General features: G+C 35.5%; 1 protein-coding gene across 29 annotated transcripts in view; it reads left to right on the plus strand.

The window, feature by feature from the left end:
• SOX6 (SRY-box transcription factor 6) overlaps positions 1-25,079 on the plus strand; it is a 672,686-nt gene that overhangs the window by 302,660 nt on the left and 344,947 nt on the right. For all 29 annotated transcript variants that reach the window (XM_043481411.1, XM_043481400.1, XM_043481420.1 and 26 more), the window contains one exon: positions 11,804-12,011. In XM_043481411.1, the coding sequence (XP_043337346.1) occupies positions 11,804-12,011 (208 nt within the window). The remainder of the gene's footprint in view (positions 1-11,803; positions 12,012-25,079) is intronic.

Raw genomic sequence — 25,079 nt, forward strand, 5'->3', positions numbered from 1 at the left:
TTAAATGAAGTATTATTAATTTTCTTGGGTATGATACTCATATTGTGGTTATGTGGGAGAACATCCTTATTTTCTGCAGATACTTCCTAAGGTATTTAGGGGTAAGATGGCAGTGATGTCAATAATATATTCTAAAATGTTCCAGCAATATAATTAGAAAGATAAATACATATATATAACAATATGACAAAATATTGATAATTGTCAATCAATCCAGCTGCTCATTATAATAATATTCATTATCTTAGTCTTTCTAGTTTTTTGAGTGTTTAACAATTTTTTCCTAATAATATTTAAAATGCCCAAGTGATAAAAAATGAAAAATTTGAACTATAATCACCAAGCCTCTTGCTACTTCTTACTTTCTTGTTTTCAAGGTTTAAATTGTTTTAGCAAATTCAGTATAAACTGGTAGTGTTGTTTAGGTTGAATATCATATGGTAGTTCAAATAGTAGTGAATTTACAGGTGAAAATAACTGGCTGGATTTGCTAGGCACGTGAATCAGCTGAATTTGTTAGAATATTGCTTCATCTGCTGGGGAATTCACTTATTAGGCCTGTCTGCCTTAAAGCTCTTCTTACTGTTCTATTACCAAAAAGTTAAAAGTATTCTCATCTCTGAGGCTGTCTGTCCTATAGCATTCGATCTTTAAAGTTTGATATCTCTAAGGCTGTGATAGTGTGCCTTAGTTCTTTGTTGTTTATACAATACTGAGTATATTCAGTTCAGGGCACTATTCTTTAAAAAAGAGGGAGAAAGAAAGTGGAACATACTCAGGGGAAAATAAACAGGATAGCTGAACTGTGTTTTTCTTATGAGAAAGAAATTAAGGAAACATATTTTACCTAGAAAAACAGATATTTTACCTAGAAAAATGGTGCTATAATAGTTGTACGTAGCACTTTTGAATATTTCCATGGAATGAAAGGAGTACTATAGGCTGAAAGAATAGGATTCATATTCCTATAAATCAGAATATTGGAGAACCCTCCAAACATGGAATGGACTACATTGGAGGTGCTAAATCTTAGTATTAGTTCAAGGAGAGAACAAAAAGTCGCTTCTCATGGGTATTGTGGCAGCCACCATCACTAATATCACCACTTTTACCACCTCCACCACTATCATCATCATCTGATGAACACTTATGAGTCTAAGTATTTTATTTTTATTAATTTATTTAATTTTCATAACAGCCTTCCGATTTAGGTTCTGTGCCGCTATTATTTTCAAAGTCATCTTACACATGAGGAAGTAAGGCACAGAGAGGTTAATGAACTCTGAGGCTATATGAGAGGTGGATGGAAAACTGGGATTTAACCAGAAAATCTGGCTCAGGGAGGCTGTGCTTTGTTCACTATTATACTATCATGTCTTGCACAAGGGAATCAATACTAGATGTCATTGAGCAATTGGATTTTTAAGGACTTTTGAATCTTGAGATTTTGATTCTATGTTCTGATAGTGTATAGATGATGCTAAACTTTTCCTTGTGCTTCCCTTGAAAAATTTGAGGACTTTAATTTTTTTCTGTATTTATTCTGTATTATTTAAATGCATTTATTAAATATCATGGAATGAGACTATTTATACAACTTTTGGTAATTTTTTCTTTGAATCAAAATAGCATTTTAAAAACAATAGCTTTTTCTTATATGACTTCAGGAATCATGACACTTCAGCAAATACTGGTAACAAATCTTCATGCATGAATAAATTTATTATTGTTATTTAATATTATAATAATAGTATAGAATAACAAACTTGAGAATGCTATGTAAATCTCATATATTACACCAAATATCAGTTTTAATAAAAAAAAGAATATGCTTTTTTTAAATGTTAGAGTCAGTGATAAATTTGTCAGGAATAATCTGTTGGGAAGAACCCTGGAGAAGGAAATGACAAATGATTCCAGTATTCATGCCTGAAAAACCCCATGGATAGAGGAGCCTGGCAGGCTACGATCCATGGGGTTGCAAAGAATCGGACACAACTTAACAAGTGAACAACAACAACAATGACTGGAACCACATTTAGTATTTTCGTTTAGGTAATCTTCTTTAAAGGGTTTCCCTGGTAGCTCAGCTACTCCTGCCTGCAATGCAGGAGTCCCTGGTTCGATTCCTGGGTTGGGAAGCTCCCCTGGAGAAGGGAACAGTTATCCACTTCAGTATTCGGGCCTGGAGAAGTCCATAAACCAGCGCTTTTCCTTAAAATATGTCACAGAGAAAACATACTTTTTCCTCTGAGAAAGAACCTATAAAAGTTAGCAGTTTAGTTTTCAGCATGTTAAAAAGGTTAGATATATTTTGCTAGCAAGGAGTTATTGAACTTAGATTAGGTAAAGCTTTTATTGTCAGTTACCCAATAACACTATGGTAGAATACCTCTTACGCAGCACAGTTGACAGGTATTTTTTGGTTCATCAGAAAAATGTTGTTTAGAGTGAGGAATCAGAAGAAAGCAGTACATATATAGTAGATGGTAATATAACAATTCAGTTCAGTTCAGTTCAGTCACTCAGTTGTGTCCGACTCTTTGCTTCTCCATGGACTGCAGCACGCCAGGCTTCCCTGTCCGTCACCAACTCCCAGGGCCTACTCAAACTCATGTCCATCACGTCAGTGATGCCATCCAACCATCTCATCCTCTGTCGTCCCTTCTCCTCCTGCCTTCAATCTTTCCCAGCATAAGGGTCTTTTCTAATGAGTTGGATCTTCACATCAGGTGGCCAAGTATTGGAGTTTCAGCTTCAGCACCAGTCCTTCCAATGAACACTCAGGACTGATCTCCTTTAGGATGGACTGGTTGGATCTCCTTGCAGTCCAAGGCACTCTCAAGAGTCTTCTCTAACACCACAGTTCAAAAGCATCAGTTTTTCAGCGTTCAGCTTTCTTTACAGGCTAACTCTCACATCCATACATTACTACTGGAAAAACCATAGCTTTGACTAGATGGACCTTTGTTGGTAAAGTCATGTCTCTGCTTTTTAATAAGCTGTTTAGGTTGGTCGTAGCTTGGTCATACATAAATTACATATATGTATACTTGCATGTACTATATATATTTTATATGTATGTAATTTGTGTACTATAACTTAAAAAGTTATTTGGAACTTAAAATATACAAGTGCAGTACATACCAAAGAAGGTGGAGTCCTCTCTCCTGGCAGAGAAGATTGATCACTGACATGGTTGAGTTGCCAGTACATGGTGATTTAAAACAAATAGAAGCAACTTTTGGTTGGTTTTGTTATCATTTTTAATTTCTTTGCAGACACTGCATCCCTTTAATTCCTTTTAGTCAAAGACTACCAAGAACATACCCATGGTTGAACAAATTGGGTTTATTACTGATTACAGTAGGGAGCATTCACACCATAGAAAACGATGGAGTGTCTTGGTAAGAGAATATTCAAAATAACTTTTTTATGATTTAGACTTTAAGTGTTTTGGGGTAGGGTCTAAGGAAAAAGAGCTTCGCTATAGACCAGAGTAATAGGACAAATTTGTGATTGTATATCTCATTAAATCTTATTATAGGGAGGTCAGACAAGAATAAGAATAAAGTTGTAACAGGAGAGGCAATATAACTAAAATAGAAGACAAAACAAGACAAAAACAACAACATGCAAGGCAATAAGAATAAACAAACTTAATTCAGCCTTGTTACTAGGTGGAGGAAAGGATAAAAGATAATATTCTGTCTCTACAGTTTCATTGGCAGCAGGTAGGGAAGTTGATCATGTTGCTGCTTTAGAGAAGCGGTTTCCCATTCGTTTCTCCCAACTGCAGTCACTTCCACCTGTGTGTGGGTTCCAATTCTATTATGTGGGGCAAGATTGCACTTCTGTCCTATGGTCTATGCCTGTATTTTTTTAATTTTTTTTAAATTGGAGTATAGTTGCTTTACAATGCTGGGTTAGTTTCTGCTGTGCAGCGAAGTGGAACGGTTATACATATATCCTGTCTTTTCTGGATTTCCTTCCCATTTATGTCACCACAGAGCATTGAGCAGAGTTCCGTGTGCTATACACTAGGTTCTCATTAGTTTTCTGTTTTATACATAGTAGTGTATGTGTGTCAATCAGCCTGTCTTAATTTCCAACATCTTATTTGACTTTTGCAACCCCAGTTCACGTCTCTCATCTGCAATTCTTGGTTAAGGTGCAGTTGGAAACCCAGCTAAATTAGAGCTGTAGTATACTGTAGCTGACTGATAAAGGTCAGTTTTCACTCCAGTCCAAAAGAAAAGCAATGCCAAAGAATGTTCAAACTACCATACAGTTGCACTCATTTCACGTGCTAGCAAGGTAATACTCAAAATCCTTCAAGCTAGGCTTCAACAGGACATCGACCGAGAAGTTCCAGATGTACAAGCTGGATTTAGAAAAGGCAGAGGAACCAGAGATCAAATTGCCAACATCTGTTGGATCATAGAAAAAGCAAGGGAGTCCCCGCCCCCCCAAAAAAAAAACATCTACTTCTGCTTCACTGACTATGCTAAGGCCTTTGTCTAAGATGGGAATACCAGATCACCTCACCTGTCTTCTGAGAAACCTGTATGCAGGTCAAGATGCGACAGTTAGAACCGGACATGGAACAACAGACTGGTTCAAAATTGGGAAAGGAGTATGTCAAAGCTGTGTATTGTCATCCTCTTTATTTAACTTATATGCAGAGTACATCATGTGAAATGCCGGGTTGAATGACTCACAAGCTGGAATCAAGATTGCTGGGGGAAATATCAACAACTTCAGATATGCAGATGATACCACTCTAATGGCAGAAAGTGAAGCGGAACTAAAGAGCCTCTTGATAAGAGTGAAACAGGAGAATGAAAAACCTGGCTTGAAACTCAACATTTGAAAAGTTAAGATCATGCCTGCAGGTCCCATCACTTCATGGCAAATAGATGGGAAAAAAGTGGAAACAGTGACAGATTTTATTTTCTTGGGCTCTGCGGAAGGTGACTGCAGCCATGAAATTAAAAGACGCTTGCTTCTTGGAAGACAAGCTATGACAAACCTAGACAGCATGTTAAAAAGCAGAGACATGACTTTGCCAACTAAGGTCCGTATATAGTCAAAGCTATGGTTTTTCCAGTAGTCATGTATGGATATGAAAATTGGACCATAAAGAAGGCTGAGCACTGAAGAATTGGTGCTATCAAACTGTGGTGCTGGAAAAGACTCTTGAGAGTCCCTTGGACAGCAAGGATATCAAACCAGTCAACCCTAAGGAAATCAACCCTGACTATTCATTGGAAGAACTGATGCTGAAGCTAAAGCTCCAGTTCTTTGATCACCTGGTGCAAGAGTTGACTCATTGGAAAAGACTGTGATGCTGGCTAAGATTGGAGGTAAGAGGAGAAAGGGGATCGCAGAGGATGAAATGATTGGATGGCATGTCTGACTCAATGGACATGAGTTTGAGCAAACTCCAGGGGATAGTGAAGGACAGGGAAGTCTGGCTTACTTCGGCTCATGGGGTCGCTAAGAATGGGACATGGCTTAACTAGTGAACAACAAAAAATACTGTAGCTGGGACTTCCCCAATAGCTCAGCAGTAAAGAACATGTCTGCAATGCAGGAGATGCAGGAGCCATGTGTTCAGTCCCAGGGTCAGGAAGATCCCCTGGATGAGGGCATGGCAACCTACTCCAGTATTCTTGCCTGGAAAATCCCACAGACAGAGGAGCCTGGCAAGCTACAGTCCATGGAGTCACAAACAGTCCAACATGACTGAAGTGACTCCGCACATGCACACACATACAGTAGCTGCTCCTGGACGGAGTAGAGATAATCCACATGCAGTTAGGCTTAGTGGGAATTGATCTCTAGACAAATCTAATTACAAATGTTGAGGTTATTTGAGCTTTGTGAGGGGCCAGATCTTAGTGGAATTACTTAGGGATGACTTCATAAAGAAGGTGATTTTGAGCATTCATATTAAAGAGAGTAACATAGTTCAGTATTTATTATTCCACTTAGTTGAATGAACATAAATAAAAACCTAAAACTGGTGCCAGTGATTATCATGACTATTTTCAGAATTAAAAATTGAAACCAGAGATAGTTGATCAAAGGACATTTTAATAATAAGAGTAGGTATCATTTACTGAGTACTTAGATGATAGATACTTCCCTAAGTGCTTTTTTTATTATTCATTTCTCTTATCAGCTATTTGAGGATATTATAATAACTCCATTCTATGAAAAGGCATAGTCTAACTTCCATCCTCTTGACTGTGGATCAGCCATGGTGACTTACTGTTGAATACATTGCACTGACAGTTATAGGGCATGAGACTTCACAAACTAGGTTAGAAACAGTGATATAATTTTATTCTGGCTCTTTTGGGGACATATACGTTTGGAGGCCTGAACTACCATGTGAGAAGTCCAGCTATTCTGCGGCCAATATGCTGAAGAGAAAAGGTCATGTGGAGAGATCACATAGAGGAAGATGTCCAAGGAACTCCAGCTTCCAACCCTGAGCTCTTGAAGTGTTCACTCTATGAATGCAGAAGCCTTTGAGCTTACAGTCTTAGCTACTAACTTAATGTCAGCCTCATGAGAGACCTGGAGACGGAGCCTCCCAGCCCAGATCCTCCTGAGTTCCTGACCCATAGAAATCATTCAAGATTGTAAATCATTGTTATTGTTTTAAGCATGAAGTTTTAGGATCATTATTATACAATAGATAACTAAGGTAGGGTATCTTGGAAATTTTGGAATTTGGGTTAATGACTGAAATTCCTGTCTCAAAAGTATGTAAAGCTCATGTCTGAAAATGTAAGCCAAGAGAAGATTTAGAAGGTAGGTGTTACTGAAGTTGTGGCATCTTTTACTGTTGAGAGTGATTTTAGTATAGTTCTGTGGAATGGAAAATCACTGAATTGGGTGTCAGAAAACCTACATTTAGAATTCAGCTCTGCCAGTCCTACCTGTGTGACATGGGAAAAACCACATAACCTTCTGACTGTTACTTTTCTTCTTGCTAAAAACAAAGATGTAGAACTTCAGTACACAGTTCTTGGCAACACATTTTTAGAATAACACCTAGAGACTGGAGTATATCAGAGGAGAGTGAAGAAGGGTCAGGAAACCATGTCAAATAGGAAATAGGTGTTGAAACTCAAGGAGTTTCATCTAAAAAAGGACTATTAGCTCAATTTCTCCTTTAAGATATTTTGAACAACTTTAACATGGAACAGAAAGTAGATTGATTTTGTGTATCTTCTGAGGGCAAACAGGAAACCATGGTTGATAATCATGAGAAATCTAGATTTTAGTTGATTAAGGATTCCCTTTTAAATAATTAGTTATTAGAAAATACTATTTGAGAGCCCTCGGCTGCAGAAATGCCCAGACAAAGGAAGCTTGGTTGCGTTTTCTGGTTTCAGTGCTGGGAATCTATAATATACTAACTCTATAGACATCCTCAAGATGGCCAAACTCTATTCTCTTAAATTCCTTTTATATTTCCTTTAAGCTTTTTATATTTCCTTTCTCTTTATAAAATGATATTGTTCTTCTTTATTGCATAAACAATATATTCATTAATGATAAACTTCAAAACACAGATAAGCAAAAAGAAAGAAAAATTACCAATAATGTTATCACCATTTAGAAGTCACTATAAATATTTCAGTATATATATTCCAAGTTTTTTTTGTGTGTGTGTGACCACCTTTATCCTTATGCATGCATGTAACAAAATTGAAGTTATTAAACACTATATCTTTTTTCTCCATTTGGTGCCTCCTCCCTTGTAAATAAATTATTTCTACAACATTTTTTGTTATTCATGTTCAACCTTGAACATATTAATAGTATTTGTTTTCTGATTAAAAGTCTTATGGATGATAGAACATTTGCAAAATATATGTAATTTCAAAAAGAATATATAAAACTACCAATTATTTCAAGGGACTTCCCTTGTGGCTCAGTGGTAAAGAATCCACCTGCAATGCAGGAGATGCAGATTCAGTCCCTGGGTCGGGAAGATCCTCTAGAGGAAGAAATGGTAACCTACTCCAGTATTCTTGCTGGGAAAATCCCATGGACAGAGGAGCCTGGAGGGCTACAGTCTGTCGAGTCACAAAGAGTTGGGCATGACTGAGCATAGCACATTATTTCAAGACTCAGGACCATTAACATTTTGTTGGAAATTCTGTCTTCTGTAGATAATTTTTTCTTAAAAAATACATTGGTGTTTCTCACTAACATGCCAAAATAAGTTTAGTTAACATCCATCACTTCACATGTTTTGTTTTTAATATTGACTTCTCTATCCCTTCATATATGAAAATATCTTTACATATTCTTAATTTGTGAAAATTGCTCATAGTTTCTAGGAATTTTGCCTAATAACTATTTTTAATACTACTATATACATTATCAGTCATTTACATATAATTTTTGTACTGTATTTAATTAATTTCCGGTGAAATGCTTTAGATAATCTGAACCAACACTGCTTTAGTCCTTGTATTGGTACTAGGTTCCTTTTAAATAATATTTTGAAATTTTATTCACTGTTAAGTTTGGTGAGGGCACTAAGGTCAGGGGCTAAGAGAAAACAAACATAAGTTTTCTTTGAATGAGCTAATACTTACTCAGCGCCCTGTACGCTCTTCTTTTTGTGATGTTCATGTGTTTAGCCATGTTATACATTGGTTGTTTTCATATGAAAGATCAAAAGAGGAGAAGTAATCTCCTTTATGTTATTTTTTAAAATCACAATTAACCAGGCTTCTTACAAATGTTCATAATCATATCCACATTATAACATTAAGGCAAAACACATTCATTTCATTGCCTTCTATAGGGAATCAGTGTTTCTGAAAGTAGGATGCATCAGAATGAGAGGACCTGTGCGTCAGAATCACTTGGGATGTTTATTATACTTCATATTCCTGGGCACCACTCTTTGGGGGCTTGGCAGGGGGCAAGGGAGTCTGTATTTCCGCATACTTCCCAGGGAATACTGTATGTTAAAGTTTGCGAAGCACTGCTTTAAACAAATAAGCTGTGCTGCAGTAACATGCATCAAAACTTGATAGATGTGGTCATTGGGCATCGTGTCTCAGTTGGTAGTTCATAGGACCTATTTCATTTATAGGAAATTAAAGAATAAGTTGAGCTTTTTTTTTTTCTATGAGAAAACTTACTTAAAAATTACCTGCCCCCCAGAACACAAATTAGAGATCCTTTGTCAAGTTTCTTTTTCTGATTTGTTGTTTTTGCCTTTTATGCATTCATGCTCAGTCATGTATCTTTGCGACCCCATAGACTGTAACCTGCCAGACTCCTCTATTCATGGAATTTTCCAGGCAAGAATACCAGAGCGGGTTGCCATTTCCTTTTCCAGGGTATCTTCCTGACCCAGGGATCTAACCCACGTCTCCTGCACTTGCAGGCAGATTCTTTGCCACTGTGCCACCTGGGAAGCCCAATATTGCTTTTTATCTAGCATTAATCTCTTCATTGGGCTTCTCAGGTGGCTCAGTGATAAAGAAGCCACCTGCCAATGCAGGAGGCATGGGTTTGACCTCTGGGTCAGGAAGATCCCCTGGAGAAGGAAATGGCAACCCACTCCAGTATTCTTGCCTGAAAAATTCCATGAACAGAGGATCCTGGAAAGCTGCAGTCCATGGGGCCATAAGAGAGTCAGACAAGACTCAGTGACTAAAACAATGACAACAAGAACAAATCTCTTCTTTGGAAATGTTTGGATTCATGTGCCCTTTTATTCTGATGAATTGACTATAGGCTTTCACTCATGAGAGGACCATATGTTTTTAGTTTTAGAAAATTAAAAATTAAAGACCATAAATGGTCAATTTTGCCCCTTTTCTTTGTTCCTAAGGATAGTGTAAGATAACTTATAAACTTAAGTAATTTATAATTTCATACTCTGCTGGTGTTGGTGCCTTTGTGCCATGTTGTAAGTAGTTCTTGTTGCTTTCTTGGAGAAAACATGGCTTTCTAGCTTCTTATTATTGTTTTCTTGATGGTGTTGAGTTACACTGCACAGATTTTGGGGCTGAGGACAATATGGGTCATTGGTGAGGGAACCCATCATTGTCTGTGGTGGATGATGGTGACTACATTCTCATGAGTAAAAAACAAGGAACATAGTCTATCCAACAAGTAAGTGACATGAGTAAATAAGACTGAAATTAGTTCTGAGAAAAAAAATGGTAGTGTATGGGGCCTAAATTCTCTAAGGACTACTGTAACTCAGGCTGGTAAGACACTGCTAGTACCTTTCAAGTTGGGAGTGACGGGAAAAATCCTCTTTTATTATGGTCAACAGTGAGTCATTTGTAGGTAACCACTTCCATGTAACTGTGCTTAGTCTCTCAGTCGTGTCCAACTATTTGCGACCCCATAGACTGCAGCCCACCAGGGTCCTCTGTCCATGGGGATTTTTCAGGCAAGAATACTGGAGTGGGTTTTCATGCCCTTCTCCAGGGGATCTTTCCAACCCAGGGATTGAACCTCAGGTCTCCCGTATTGAGGGCAGATCTTTACCATCTGAGCCACCATGGAAGCCAAGAAAATCTCTTGAATGTTTGTTTTCACAAAGTTGAGAGCAAACTGGCCACTCCAAGGAGCTGTGTACTAACCATGACTGACATCTAAAAGAAAGAGTTCCTCTGCATCACTCCACATTTATTGTAAGCATTAAGTACAACATATTTCCTGGGAAAGAAAAGATCTGGGAACAATGTAAAGAGGAGCTCTCCTGCACATTAGTTTTATCCTTATCAGTGTATTTCAGTGTAAATGTAATGAACATCTGCTCTGTGCTAGGTGTTTTTAGCAGTGGGATAGTGGAAAAAATTAAGATTTGTCTCATAGTAATTTAGAACAGCTTTATTGAGATATAGTACATGTACCACACAATTCCTCATTAAATGTGTACAATTCAGTGGTCTTTAGTATATTCACAGACTTTACAGTACTCAATTTAGTTCAGGACATATATATATATATATTTTTTTTTTTTTACTAAGAAATTACTTAGGTCCAGAGGGGGAAGAAATTCCTTGGCTCCATCCTTAGATCTGTTTCTTCCATCAGAATACTGGTACCTACTGTTTACTAAACACCACCTGCTTTAGGTTCAGGTCTGTGCCTAGTTACTTTATAAATGTTACCTCATTATATGCTACCAATAGCTGTGGAAATAAGTTTTATTCCTTCCTTATATGCAATGACAGTAATACCTAAATACCTAGCATTTATTGAGCATAGTTATCTTATTTAATACCCGTTTTCCTTTTCACTCCCTTTCCTACCAGTGATTAATTCTGTACCTTTTTTTTTTTTTAAAACTCCAACTTTTGCCCCATGCTTCTTCCTCTAGCTCTTGATGCCTACTGGGCTTTTTTGTGTGTGCATGAAGAAGGGTAGAGATATAGGAGCAATTAAGATTTTTAAATTGATGAGAATCACAAAGTCTAGATGCTTTATTTATTTTGTACAATTTTTTTTATCAGGAGAGAAAGTTCCCATACACAGACAGACAAGGTGAATGCAAGACTACTAGTGGGCTATGGCCAATAATGGTTGCTTCAAGCTCTCAGTTCTAATTTGTAGCTCTCAGAGCTACAAATGCATTTTCCTTTTATAATGTTTGTTTGTTTTTTTTCTTAAACAGAGATAATTAATGTATTTTATTTGTCCATCTCAACTTCATATACTATCATTCTGAGTTTGATATTTTTCTTCAATGATATACAAAGAAACGTGTCCTAATGATTTTTATTTAATTTTTTTCTAGGAGTCAGAGAATAATAAGTTATGTTCCCTATATTCCTTCCGAAATACCTCTACCTCACCACATAAGCCTGACGAAGGGAGTCGGGACCGCGAGATAATGACCAGTGTTACTTTTGGAACCCCAGAACGCCGCAAAGGGAGCCTTGCCGATGTGGTGGACACACTGAAACAGAAGAAGCTTGAGGAAATGACTCGGACTGAACAAGAGGGTATGTGTGGACTTAACTGTTGGGCTTTATTCTTTCAAAGATTCCAGCTTAAAAAAAAAAGAGAGTGGGATTTCAAGGGCCAGAGAAGTGCATAATTGGCACTAGCAAGGAAAAAGTTATTCAGAGGTTACCATGGTGATGGCAGATTGTGATCCATTAGAAGTGTAAGGCAGATAGTTCCATTTTTCTACAACTCTGTGCATTTTACTTGATTCTTATAATAACAAATCAAGGTTTTAAACTGACTATAAGCCTTGCTCTGGAAAAAGGTAGTATAGGTATTTTCTCAGCTGCAACACTATTTTTCATTTTTTCCTCCCATGTTTCCTTTCAATGGATAGTATTTTATTATGAAAATATCAACTGTTTGAAAAGAAAAAAAGCCTAATTTATTTATCCTTATTTTTACAAATATTATAAACTTATAAATATTATTATTTTACCTTCAAATGTTGTAGAATTGAGATTTGAGGGTTTCTAATATTGTTAAAACAGTGTTCAAGGAGAGAATTCTTTGACACATGACATCTACTCTCCTCTCTCTACAAGAGTCCACTTAGGTTAACCTAGGTTCTAAAAAGTAGATGAAAGGGGATTCTCTAATAATATGCTTAAATTAATCAGCTCTAAGTGATTGCTATCCTATGTATGTTGTTTCATTTTTTTTATGTACAGATTTTAGACTTTAAAATATAGAGTAATTAATGGCACTGAATCACTACTTATATGCAAGTTAAATTTAATCCTCTGTGGTACTGTAGGGAAATGGGGATTTGATATAAGGGACCTTTTCATGTAACTTAATTTTATTCCTTAAAAGGCTCAGAAGTTTAGAAATTTCAGATTAATTTTTGTTACCTGCCCACAACATCAGCAATCTTGATGGAAGTTTCTAAAATGTATTACGTTTCCCAGGCTTACTAACTAGATTATATGGTACAAAATGTAAATTTTTTTTGATGACTCAGGGTCATGAGGCAGTAGACCATAAACTCCAATACTTGTCTAACAATCACGTGACCCTGGGTAAGTTTTTCAATCTCCCTGAATCACAAAATTTTAAATTTTGTATGGTAGTAACCTGACTTTTTAAACATTTTGAGAATTAATTGTAATAATTAATATGGGTCTTATGAACATACATTTGAGGCATTGTGATGATTGTTGTATTATAAATGTCAATTACTTTACCATGCTATAATGTAATGATGCCCCCAGAGATCATTGAGATAATTAGGACAGTTGCTTTACGGTTATTTCTCTGCAGTTATGAAACTTTGGAGTTCCTATGCGTGCTCGATGTGTGTGTTGGTTTCTCTTCCTTTAATGTCAGGTTTCAGGCTGTAACTTCTTACTTAGTTGTGAATAATTTCTAATTTGCTTCTTTTTTTTTCTAATTTGCTTCTTATATTTATCTTTCAGTTATTAAATTAGATGATAACACTCTAGACACTATTTAAAATACGAACGCACATTTCTGGGTGAGTTGCTGAGAGATTCTGGGAAATATACATGCTCTTCAGTTCACAGACTCTGTACTGACTCTTCTGGCTGTTCAGAGACTTTATACTTCTCATTCGTGCCTATGTTCTAGAATAACTGAGGTTGCTAGGTCAATAAACTAGGAATAAATGAGATTGCTAGATTACTTTTGTGATTCATCAAAAAGATGGTTTTAGTTCTATAGGAAAGTACTTTTCAGCATACTTTAGAGGATTCTGTTATGTAAAAATAAAGAAATTGATTTGTGATGATTTTTTAGGGGGAAGGGTCTAGACTGTTAGGGAACTTAAACTCATTCTTGTCTTGCAAGTAATTATTGGTTTATTTTTCCTCTTCATTACTGTGTGTTATAGATTTGATTTAAGAGTGGTACTTTCAATATGAGACCTCTCATTTAAGAGTCCTTTATCATTATATTCCTATTATTAAAGAATGTTTTTTATGTACATTACAGAACTTTGTTTTCTAAAGTACATATATTTTAGGCATCAGAAGTTCAAACATTTTTAGTGCATATCAACATATATAGTCCACTAAGTACAAATATGAAATGACAAAAAGTGTGCTCATCAAACCTACAGAGTCCAAAAATCTAGGAGAAATGCTGAATATATTGTATGAAAGAAACAAAAACTTGAAAGTTTTTGAGAAACCCAAAATATAAACTTTAACTCATCAAGATAAAATTTAATAGATGTTACTGTCAAGTCCAGAGGCTGTGACCAAAATTCCTATCTGCACAAGTAATTACTGGAGAAAATTTAAATAGCAGACACATGATTTAAAAAAAAACAAAAACCCACATATGAGTTTTAGGTGATAGAGCAATGGAGTCAGCATGGTGAATATTGCCAAAAAATTGCCAGTGCTATGCTAGTCAGCATTACAGTTAATGTATGAAATTACATACCTAGAATTACAGTAGGTAAGATTCAAGAGGCCTCAGGCTCACTGAACTTCTTGCTCAATACAATACATCTGAAGTATTGTGTTAAGGTGAGAATTACTACACTTTTAGAGGAACTCAGAAACATTGGGATATTCTCAGAGAACAATCGATATGAGAACAGACACAGTTATATGATAAGAAGAACAATTGGAGGAACTAGTAATATTTTCATACAACATTATATATCACATATTTTACTTTATAATAGGACCAACTAACAGTGTAGTTGTCCAGGTATGGAAAACTTTCTTTGGAAGGCAATAAGTTACCTTTGGAGGTATACAGAAATCTTAATTGCTATCTTTAAAGGTTATTGTAGAGGAGAGGTGATTGGTCTTTTTCTTTCAAGACTATGAATTTTTATGAACTAAATATGCTTATTTAGTATTCTGTAGTTCATGGCATATTTTTAATAGCCCTAATCAAGAGCTTCATAGTATCATGATTATTTTTCTACAAGTTTTTTTTTCTTACTATGCAAGGTGCTATATTAGAACTGAGGGATTCTTACCATGTTGCTTTCTTATTTTGGCTGTGGATCCCTTTGGTGGATTGATGATCCTTACAGGTCTATCCTTATTTTAAATGCATAAAGTTCATGGAATTATAGAGAAAATGAATTATATTAAAATGTTAATTTAAACATTTTGTGATATGGCAGGAAGTACTCTTTTACTAATGGATTAAACACAAGATCTAGTGGAAGGACTAAAAATATACTTTTGAAGTAGTGATAAGCATAAAAGGTATTTTGAGATAATCTTCAAGTACAATGTAATCTATATATTGTTATTCTGTTGATTATAATCTCACAGATACTATGAATTTATTATTTGTTGCCTGCTTTGATAATTTAAAGAAATCACATTTTCAGTTAAAAATATTGGTGAAAAATATTTTTTTTCCATCCAAATTTGCAGACTTCCTGAATTCTATGCACAGATTTTTGGGGTCTGTGGGCCCTAGGTGAAGAACCACTATGCTACATGATATTGCATACCTATCATGAGTAAAGCAAAGGTCTCTAAATTTAAAGAGTTTATATTGTAGTAAAAGGTACAAAACACAGACAAAATGAACTCTAATTCAATGTCATTTAATATGTCATTTAAAGTTCCATGAGTGCTATGTAGATAAAATGTTATAGGAGTTTACAAGATAGATTGTGCCTGTCTAGGAAACCATGGAAAGGTTCTCTGGGAAAAGTGGGTCGTAACTGGTCGAAAGAAAGTATACAGGCAGATATGGAGGGGAGGGACATTTCAGTCAAAAGGAACAGGCAGAGAGCTTTAAAACAGCAGAGAGTTCAAGTTCTACTTTAAAGTGTATGAAGATGCATATGCAATGTAAAACTGAAAAAGTAGGTTCTGTTCATCACAGAGGCCCTTTACTTCTTGGCTTAGAAATTTGAACTTTATACTGAAGGTTATGGAGGAACCATTGACTATTCTTTAGCACAATAAATTGCTGGAGTAGAGCTTTCCTCCAAGAAAGTTAATCTGGCAGCACTATGTCGGATGTATAGGAGTACAGAGAGACATTAAAGAAACTGTTTCAGGCTAGAGATAATGAGGGCCTGAACTAAGGCAGCAGGAACAAGAGAGGAAGAAGGGGTGCACATGGAAAAGATATTAGGAGATAGAATTATTAGGACTCAACATTTAAAGTGAGGATATCAATAGAGAGGAGCTATTTAAAGGTAGCTCAGAGTGCGAAGTAGGATGGAGCTACAGTTAATGAGAAAAGTAGAGCAAAATGTTTTGGAGATTGGAGTAATGAGGATTCCTATTTTTTATTTTGAGTTTGATTCCTAATTTTAACTACTTGCTTGGAGCAATGGGACAGAACAGTAGGATGGGAGAATAGAAATAATTATAGTAAAGTTCATTAATAAACTTTGATAAATTTATGATTTTATAATAATTATATTCCAGTTCCAAGGAAGTATAATAGGTCCACCAATATTTGCCTGACTTGGACTTTTTAAAGCCCCATTTCCTCATTTGGGACATTGCTTATCGCATGGGGCATATAAAAGCTTTCAGATGCATTACTTGCCTCTTCGTCACTTCTACTTCCTGGTTTGAAGGCCATACTTCATGAGTGGCAAGCTTGTGTGACTGACATAATGAATGACCTTCCTGAGTCATTCTTGTCCTGGAGAATGTTTTGACTCTATCAGACTAAATACCCTCCCCCCTCACTTCCCCTCATATACAGGAACTGATCTATAAAAAGTTTATTTATTATGGTCTATTTTAAAACAATATCTGCATGATAAAACAAAAACTCTCCACAGGATAATAGGAAAGTTATTCTTTTACAGGTGGGTTCTTTGATTAACCAAATAATTGTCCACTATTTTATGTGCCATTCTCTCAAGAAATATCCTCTCCAGAGCAGTGATTTGACTGGATTGCTGAAACACTGATGAACAAAGGTGTTCTGTCTGAAGTGCTTCCTCTGAATCTAAGATTTGTGGGAAAATAGGCAAGGTTTCTATTTTCTTGTAAATTTAACCCTGATTTTTTTTCCTGCCATAGAAAGACACATTGGCAGGTAGATAGATAGACAGATAGATAGATAGAAAGATAGATAGATAGATAGATAGATATGTGTGCAGATACATGGAAAAATGGATGGTAGAATGAATATCAGAATCTACATTTTAAAACTGCTGATATTGGTGGGTATAATATGCAGAAAGACTTTGATTAATAGATTCAGGTTTAAATGCTTCTAAGATAAAAATCCTTCAGTTGGGGTTAAAGATGAATTTTCGTTATCCTTGTATCACCCATCTTGTTGCCAATGTAGCTGGGCTCTCACATAAGCGACAGTTGTCAGAAAATGAATACTTTAAAAAGGACTTCTATATCTAAATACATATATTTAATCAGAGAGTCCTTTGGCTTCTGAAAATAAGTTGTCTAATGAGAATTTCATTTGAGCAGCTGCGACTGAGGAGGTCAACAGGCATTGCCTAGGAGAATATGGCCCAGCTGGTTAAATCTGGTTGTTGTCGTGATTTAAATGGTCAAGTGCTGCTTGTAATCCAGGACCGTCTGTTTGTAAAGGGAAGAGTGAGTGCTTCAGCATAATGTACAGCTGTTTTAATCTCTCTTTAATAATAGTGCTTCAGCCACTATCATGTCTTGTGCATCATACTACTAAGTATATGATCCTAGACTGGATGAACTGGTTTGGGACAGGTTCTGGAGTCATGTGAGATTGCAGAGAAAGGGATATAAACCTCAGCTCTGACAAAATAAGAATTTCTTTCTGACTTTTTCATCCTTTAAGAGACTTATATTTTAGGTGGTAATTATTGTGATCAAGAGGGAGTGATGAAACTTGTAGTTAAAAATATTAGAATAAATGTGTTATATTTGATAGAGGCCATAAGCTTAAAGGGAAATATGCAGAGTTTAGGTACGATGCTGTAGAATGTATGTTGGTCAGAAATTACATTATTTTGTCCAGTGGAATTGTGTGCTTCAAGATATGATAATAATGAAAGTATGTGGATTTATTTGACTGTTTATGTGGAGAAAGGGCAGGAGCATTTGAGCTTTGGATTCCTGGTGGGATAGGCTTTCCAATGGATTATGCAGCTGTTGCCCAGCACAAGAATGAACACGTGTTTATGTATCTGATGGATTATTATCATTATTCACATCTCTAAACAATAATTTGGATTTCTACATATATTTTCACTGAATTATATTTAGTAAGCATATATGTTGATATGTATTGCTTATGTGATGTTAATAGCTTTTGCTGTACTAAAAGAGGAGTGTGATATAGTTTAACAATGAGAAAACTCAATTTTGAAAGTCATATATTTTTTGGGTGAGCTAGATCTGGGTTTGAATGTAAGTTTAGCAAGGTAGTATAATATACTGATTGAGTGTGGACTCTGGATCTAGGCTGTCTGAGCCTCAGTTTAGCATTTGCCAGTTGGATGACATTGGGCACCCCTCTGTGTTTTCTCAGCCAAATATTGGATATAGTTATAGAGCTATCATGAAAAGAAAAAGATTTAGTTAATGCAACTAAAACATTTAGAGCATTACCAGTACATAGTAAGTGCTCAATAAATGTAGCCAACTTTATTTCCTAGTCTTAGGCAAATAATTTCATCCTTTTGTGTTTCAGTTCCCTCATTTGTAAAACTGGATAAATGATATCTACCTTTCAGGGTTGTGTCAGAATTTGATGTTTTATATATATACATACACACACACACACACACACATACATACATATATATATAAACAGAGCTTATATAATTATAATTATTATTGCTATTGGTATTATAACTACTATTACTGATGTCATTTGAAGAATGTTTTTTAAAGAGTAATGTTGCAGGAGTCTCATCCTGCACCACAGACAGAACCATAGGAAATGTCCCATGGTGTTAGGGGATTTAACATTTGGCAGCAATGACGTACTTATTTTTTGGAAGAGCAATTCAGCTTAACTCTCCTTTCAGGCTTTTTGGAAAAGCTGATACTAAAGTTTCCCCGCTGGAAGCCAATCTTCCCTGCTGAGAAATATGTGGAATATGGTGTTGTCAGTGAGAGAGTTGGTAAAGCCTTGGATGAGGTTTTCAGATAATAAATACCCAGTTAAAAGTACTGTGTTCCTGTTAAAGAAAAAAATCTATTAAAAGACTATGATAAAAAATATAAAAGTTTAACATTCATACCATGCTACAGCATTAAAAGAATCTTTTAAAGTAAAATTTATGGATATTAGATTTTTCAGTTCAGTTCAGTTCATTCGCTCAGTCGTGTCCGACTCTTTGCGACCACAGCGCGCCAGGCCTCCCTATCCATCACCAACTGCCAGAGTGTACCCAAATCCATGTCCGTTGAGTCGGTGATGCCATCTAACCATCTCATCCTCTATCGTCCCCTTCTCCTCCTGCCCTCTATCTTTCCCAGCATCAGGGTCTTTTCAAATGAGCCAGCTCTTCGCATCAGGTGACCAAAGTATTGGAGTTTCAGCTTCAACATCAGTCCTTCCAGTGAACACCCAGAACTGATTTCCTTTAGGTTTTTGCCACTGTTCTGATTGAAGGTTATATTGGTGAAATATTTAGAATACCCAAGATCCAAACCTTTCTTTATATTTCTCATTTATGGGAGAAGGTTTTGGACTTTTGCAGAAAAACATATTAAGTATTTATTATGAAGTCCCCAGAATTATTATTTTAAGTAAGTTGGAAATTTCAGGTCATTTAAGTGCTGAAGTTACCCAAGATCACTCCTGCTCTAGGTGAAGAAGCCATCAGATATTCAGAGTGATGCTGATGTAACTTCATTTTAATTCGCTTTTTCTTCTCTTTAAAGTATACCTTTACTTTCCTATAATGTTTGGGCCCTTGATCCTATTTTAAAGAATTTGTATTATACACATAGCAAATATTAATCTAGTACCAAATAATTTAAATACACATATTTCTGCAAGTATTGTACAATTAGGGATTAAAATGAGGAACTAGAACTACTGTTCCATATTGAATTATGGAAAAGAATAATGCTTCTTGTGTTTTTGTGTTAAGTATATTTGCTTTCTAATTCTTTGGAAACTGGTCATCCTCACATATAACTTTATGAAGTATGTAATTAACCTGAATCCTGTGAACCCTAGACATTCTGGGCAAATATTTGTTTCAATTTGCTGTTGTTTTTCAGCTCCCATTTTCAATATTGGCAGTGTCCTAGTAGGTTGAATTCTTTTCTCAACTTCATTTTGTGTGTTTCTGCCTTGAAAAGATACTTCAAATTTCTTGGCCCATTTCTATCTCCTCAGACTTAAAAATTCTTTTCTTAAAATTTTTTCTCTATGAATGTTAAGAACAGATGCGGTCAGTTGCTTCTGATTTTTCCTCTTCCTGACCTGGGAAGCAAGAAGGTATTCCTTGCATTTTGTTAAGAGCATGCAACTTCCTCTCCATGGTTTGATGAAATTAAGTCATAGTCTCATATGAATTTTGAACTGGTGAAGTCAAAGTGGATCATTAGCATTTTACATTTTTTTCCCACTGAAAATTCATTAGATAGCCTTATTCTGGAATTATTCTCAAAAGAATAGGGAGCAGTTTTAAAATCTATACATTTTTGTTGCACAATATATGTGTAAAATCAAAAGAAAAAATGAATAGAAAAGGGAGTGACAAGCTTAAATCTGTGTTTATTATGTAATATTTGATTATATATATTATAAGGCATAAAAATAAACACTTGTAAATTCATCATTCAGCTTAATGTTTTCTTTACCTATTCAATCCCTGTATTTTCTACATAGATGTAACTACTGCCAGAACTTTGTGTTTAGAATCTTCCTTTTTTTGTTTTAAAGCAGTTTTATATATGTTCCTAAATAATATGTCATTTAGCTTTGTTTCAGAACTTTATAAATATGGTATTACACTGTAACCTTCTACGACTTATTTTTTATACTCATAATTATATTTCAAGATCAATTTTGCTCTGTGCGGCTCAATTCATTTTCACTTTTGTGTGATATTCCACACTCTATCCCACAGAATGCTATATAGAAGTGTACTCTCTTGTTTACTGTCTGTGGACATTTGGATGATTTCCTGTTTTCTGCTAGTACAAACAATGAGTGTGAACATCCTTGTACCTGTCTTCTGATACACATGTGCATGAGCTTCTTCCTAGGGTGTATTCCCAGGAGTGGGGCTGCTGTTGACAAATTTGTATTATTTTTCTACTCTGTTGGAAAACAGTACACAAAGAAATTGGAGCTTCAGTGTGTGTGTGTGTGTGTGTGTGTGTGTTATAATTCCTGAAAGCCTTAACTGTCTATACCTTTGGTTCCACCTTCCTCAAAACATCTGGCCCAGGCTTCCGTTTATTGCTGAGCTTTTCAGACACACGTAAGAGCCTTTGATGGATTCTTCACTGCAATTTTTCTTTTTGTTGTTTCTTAATAGAATGTCTTCAGCCCTTCTTTTAAATATGAGCACCAGTGTATTGCCATTCTCCCTCTGGACTATGATTACTAGGTTTGTTAGGAAACACATTTTTTCCCCCATTTGATTCTTTTACTGATGTTTTAGCTCTCTGTGTTTTTTGAATTAAAGTAATTCCTAATCTCTAACCTTATCAGGTTCACAGTAATTTTTTCTTAAATATCTACTTCAAATTCAAAATTAACCAGCAAACTCTTGATTATTGCCACTCTTCTTGCCATTCATATTGGGAAAGACATATTTTTCTATCTGAACAGTTGGCTTCTTAGCTGGAAATCTTCACTTTTTCTTAAAATGTTTTATCTGGGAGTACTTTCTGATTCAGATTAGCCTGAATTTGATGTGCATTCTTGCTTGACTGTGGTAACCTTCTGAGTAATACCTAATAATTATTTAATTAGTTAATTTGTCTTAGCATTAGTTTTTTAATTTAGAAAATGAAAATATTGGTTGAGCATTAAAGGCCACATTCTAAAATTCTGTGCTGCTTTGATTTTCTTTTATTAGAGTTTGTATCTGAATTTTAGCAGCCACTATCAGTAATTTTCTTTTTCAAACTGTTTTCACAGTAAAAGAGTCATCTGAAACAATATCATGATTCTTTTTCTCTTAATTGAAATTGTCTTTAACTATTTACAGTCTCTTTTTTTTCTGATGTTTTTATAAAGATAGAGATAAAAGCTGCCATCCAGTTTTGATGTCCGAAAAAGTCATTGTCCAGGGAAGGTACTTATAGACAAAGCCATGGATAATTGGCTCAGAAAGTTCTGTACATGGTTTGAGAGGTTGGCGAATGGAGGGTGAGGTTAGTAGTGTGGCATGATCCAGAAGAACCTAAAGGCCAATGATTCTACGTTTTGGCAGAGCTGTTATTAGGGGGATTTGGGCCTTAGAGGGAATTCATGGCCATAGTTATTAGCCATATGAGGTTATGGGTTTAATGTGAATAACTGTGACACTTAGACCTATCATAACTTTATTAATTTATGTCTTGAGGGTTTAAGTATAACTGAGGAGCCAACACTGAGAGGCCGGACAAGTTCACACACAATGAGTCACAAAATATAGGTCATCCCCTAGCATTAGGAAGAAGGCAGATGTTGGAGGCCTGTTGACTTCCCCAGTTGCTCTCAAATGGGTGGTTAAAATAAATGGAGGTAGGATGAAGAATAACTATGAAAAATGTGACAAAGTATTGAATTATTTGCAAGGCACTAGTGGTAACGTGGTAGAATTACTTTGCTACTAATGCGTGGTTTTTGAATGAAGGCAACCTATAGTCAACATGTAGTTTTTAGAGTGGCTAATAAACTGTGGGCACTGGGATTCCATTCTGATCCAAAATGCAGTGGAACTTGTGCTTACCCTGGAACTTCGTAGCAGATCCTTCAGAAATACCTCTAATCTTGTACTTCTTGCTCCAGTCACAGGCATGGAAGAGATGGGAAATTTTAGAATTAATGCATACGCAATGTGTTGTTTTGGAGCAATCTTCCTTTGTTTTCAGGTGGGAAAAGGAGACTGGTGAAAACTACCTAATGTACAAAGTCCTAAAAACTATCCTTTGATCTTTATGATAATGTTCGATGGTATATATAGAGTGACAGTGTCATTTTGGAGTACAGAGAACAGCAAAAAATTAATATTGGTTGCTTATAAATACCATTGTCACCAAACTCATGTACACAGAAACTCATGTATTAATTTTGTTTCTCCATTAGTAATTTTAATTTAACTCTTAACCCCACCCCACCCTTTCTCACTAATAAGAGAAATTCTCGTCTCACTTCCAGGCAAACTCAGTTACTTCAGTATTTAACTTCAGTTACTTTTAATTATGCCCCTTTTTTGTCTTCCTGGTTTTATCTGATATTCAGATGGCTTAGCATTTTACTGGCATTGGAGCATTGATATCTGGCCAGTGATCATCAATCTCTATTATGCTTGGAATAAAATTCATTGCTTAAAATTCAAATATTGTAGTCTGGCTTTTTAAACTTTATTACTTTTTGCCCTCAGACCACTCCAGCTACTGGACCATTTTCTTTTTCCTCAGGCATGTCTTAATTCCTTGGCACTTGCTTTTCCCTGTATATAGAGTTATTTTCCTTTAGATCTCTATATATTGGCTTTTAAAAAATTGTCTTTACTTTTTAATCTTTCTTTTTTTTCTTTCTTCCTTCCTTTCTTTTGAATACATTTCTTAGATATGCCCTATTTATTTCAAACAACAGTAAAAACTTTTGTCTGTATCTCACTGTTTGTAGCTACTCCACTGTTTACTTTCTGAGTAGTCAGTATTAGCTTCAGAAATTAGGTGTGTCCTTGGTACCCAATGGAGACTAGCTGCTTTGAATTTTTTCTCCTAGCTAAATTTTTAAAAATACTTATTCATTGTCTTCCACATCAGCTGTGCTTTGTCTTTTTGCTTTAACGTGAGTAATTTGGGCATTTCATACTCAGAGAAACTGATTCTGACTAAGAAACTTGAAGATGCAGCAATCTCATGACAAACTTTCTTATTGAAAGAGAGTCAGCAGTGTTAAGTTGGATTAGTTATTTAGTCCAACATACTTCATGCTCAACCGTTATCCCTACCCTTCTGTCTCCCCTCTGCTTATCTAAGTTTTCCATGTATCTATTTTGCTTTATGTAAAATCCAGATCATATCTTGTCTTCTACTGATGACTTTATCTTCTACTCATGACTTTATCTTTGTCTAAAATTTGTGGAGTCTTAAAAAAATGTCAAACTCATAGACACAGGAAGTAAAAAAGTAGTTAGCATCTGGGGATGGATAGGGGCAACAAGGTGAAGTTGGTAAAAGGGTGCAGACTTTCAGTTATAAGATGAATAAGATCTGAGTATATAATGTATAACATGGTGACTATGTTTGATAATATTTTATAGTTGAAAATTTCTAAGATTAGCAAATCTTAGCAGAGTAGAACTTAAATAGATGAGGTAATGGGTGGATGTGTTAATGAACTCAGTGGGGGGAATCCTTTCACAATGAATCTGTATATAAAATCATCACATTGTATACTTTAAATATCTTACAACTTTGTTTGTCAGTTATACCTCAGTAAAGCTGAAAAAAAAAAAAGCCATATGCCACTCCATTTATCAATAGATTATAAATCTATGTTTGCTAATTTTTAAATTGAGATTTTTATTGAGATAATTATAGATTCACATGCAGTTGTAAGAAATAATATACAGGTCCAGTGTATACTTTATTTCCTCCAGTGATAACATTTTGCAAAACTGCCACATACTGTCACAACCAGGTTATTAACATTGATACAGTACACTGATCTTATTCATTTTTCTCCAGTTTTAATTGTACTCAATTGTGTGTGCATGTGTGTATTAGGTTCTCCACAGTTTTGTCACCCGTAAATACCTATAGAGGTTCATGTATTCACTACCACAATCAAGATACTGAATAGTTCCAACACCACGAGGATCACTTGTGTTGCTCTTATAGAACCATACCCACCTCTCTTCTACTCCAACACCTCTTATCCTCTATACCAAATTCCTGCCAGCCATTAAAATATCCTTCATTTCTAGCATTTTGTCATTTCAAATATGTTATATA

The sequence above is a fragment of the Cervus canadensis genome, chromosome 11 (genome assembly GCF_019320065.1).
Source record: "Cervus canadensis isolate Bull #8, Minnesota chromosome 11, ASM1932006v1, whole genome shotgun sequence".
Lineage (NCBI taxonomy): Eukaryota > Metazoa > Chordata > Mammalia > Artiodactyla > Cervidae > Cervus > Cervus canadensis.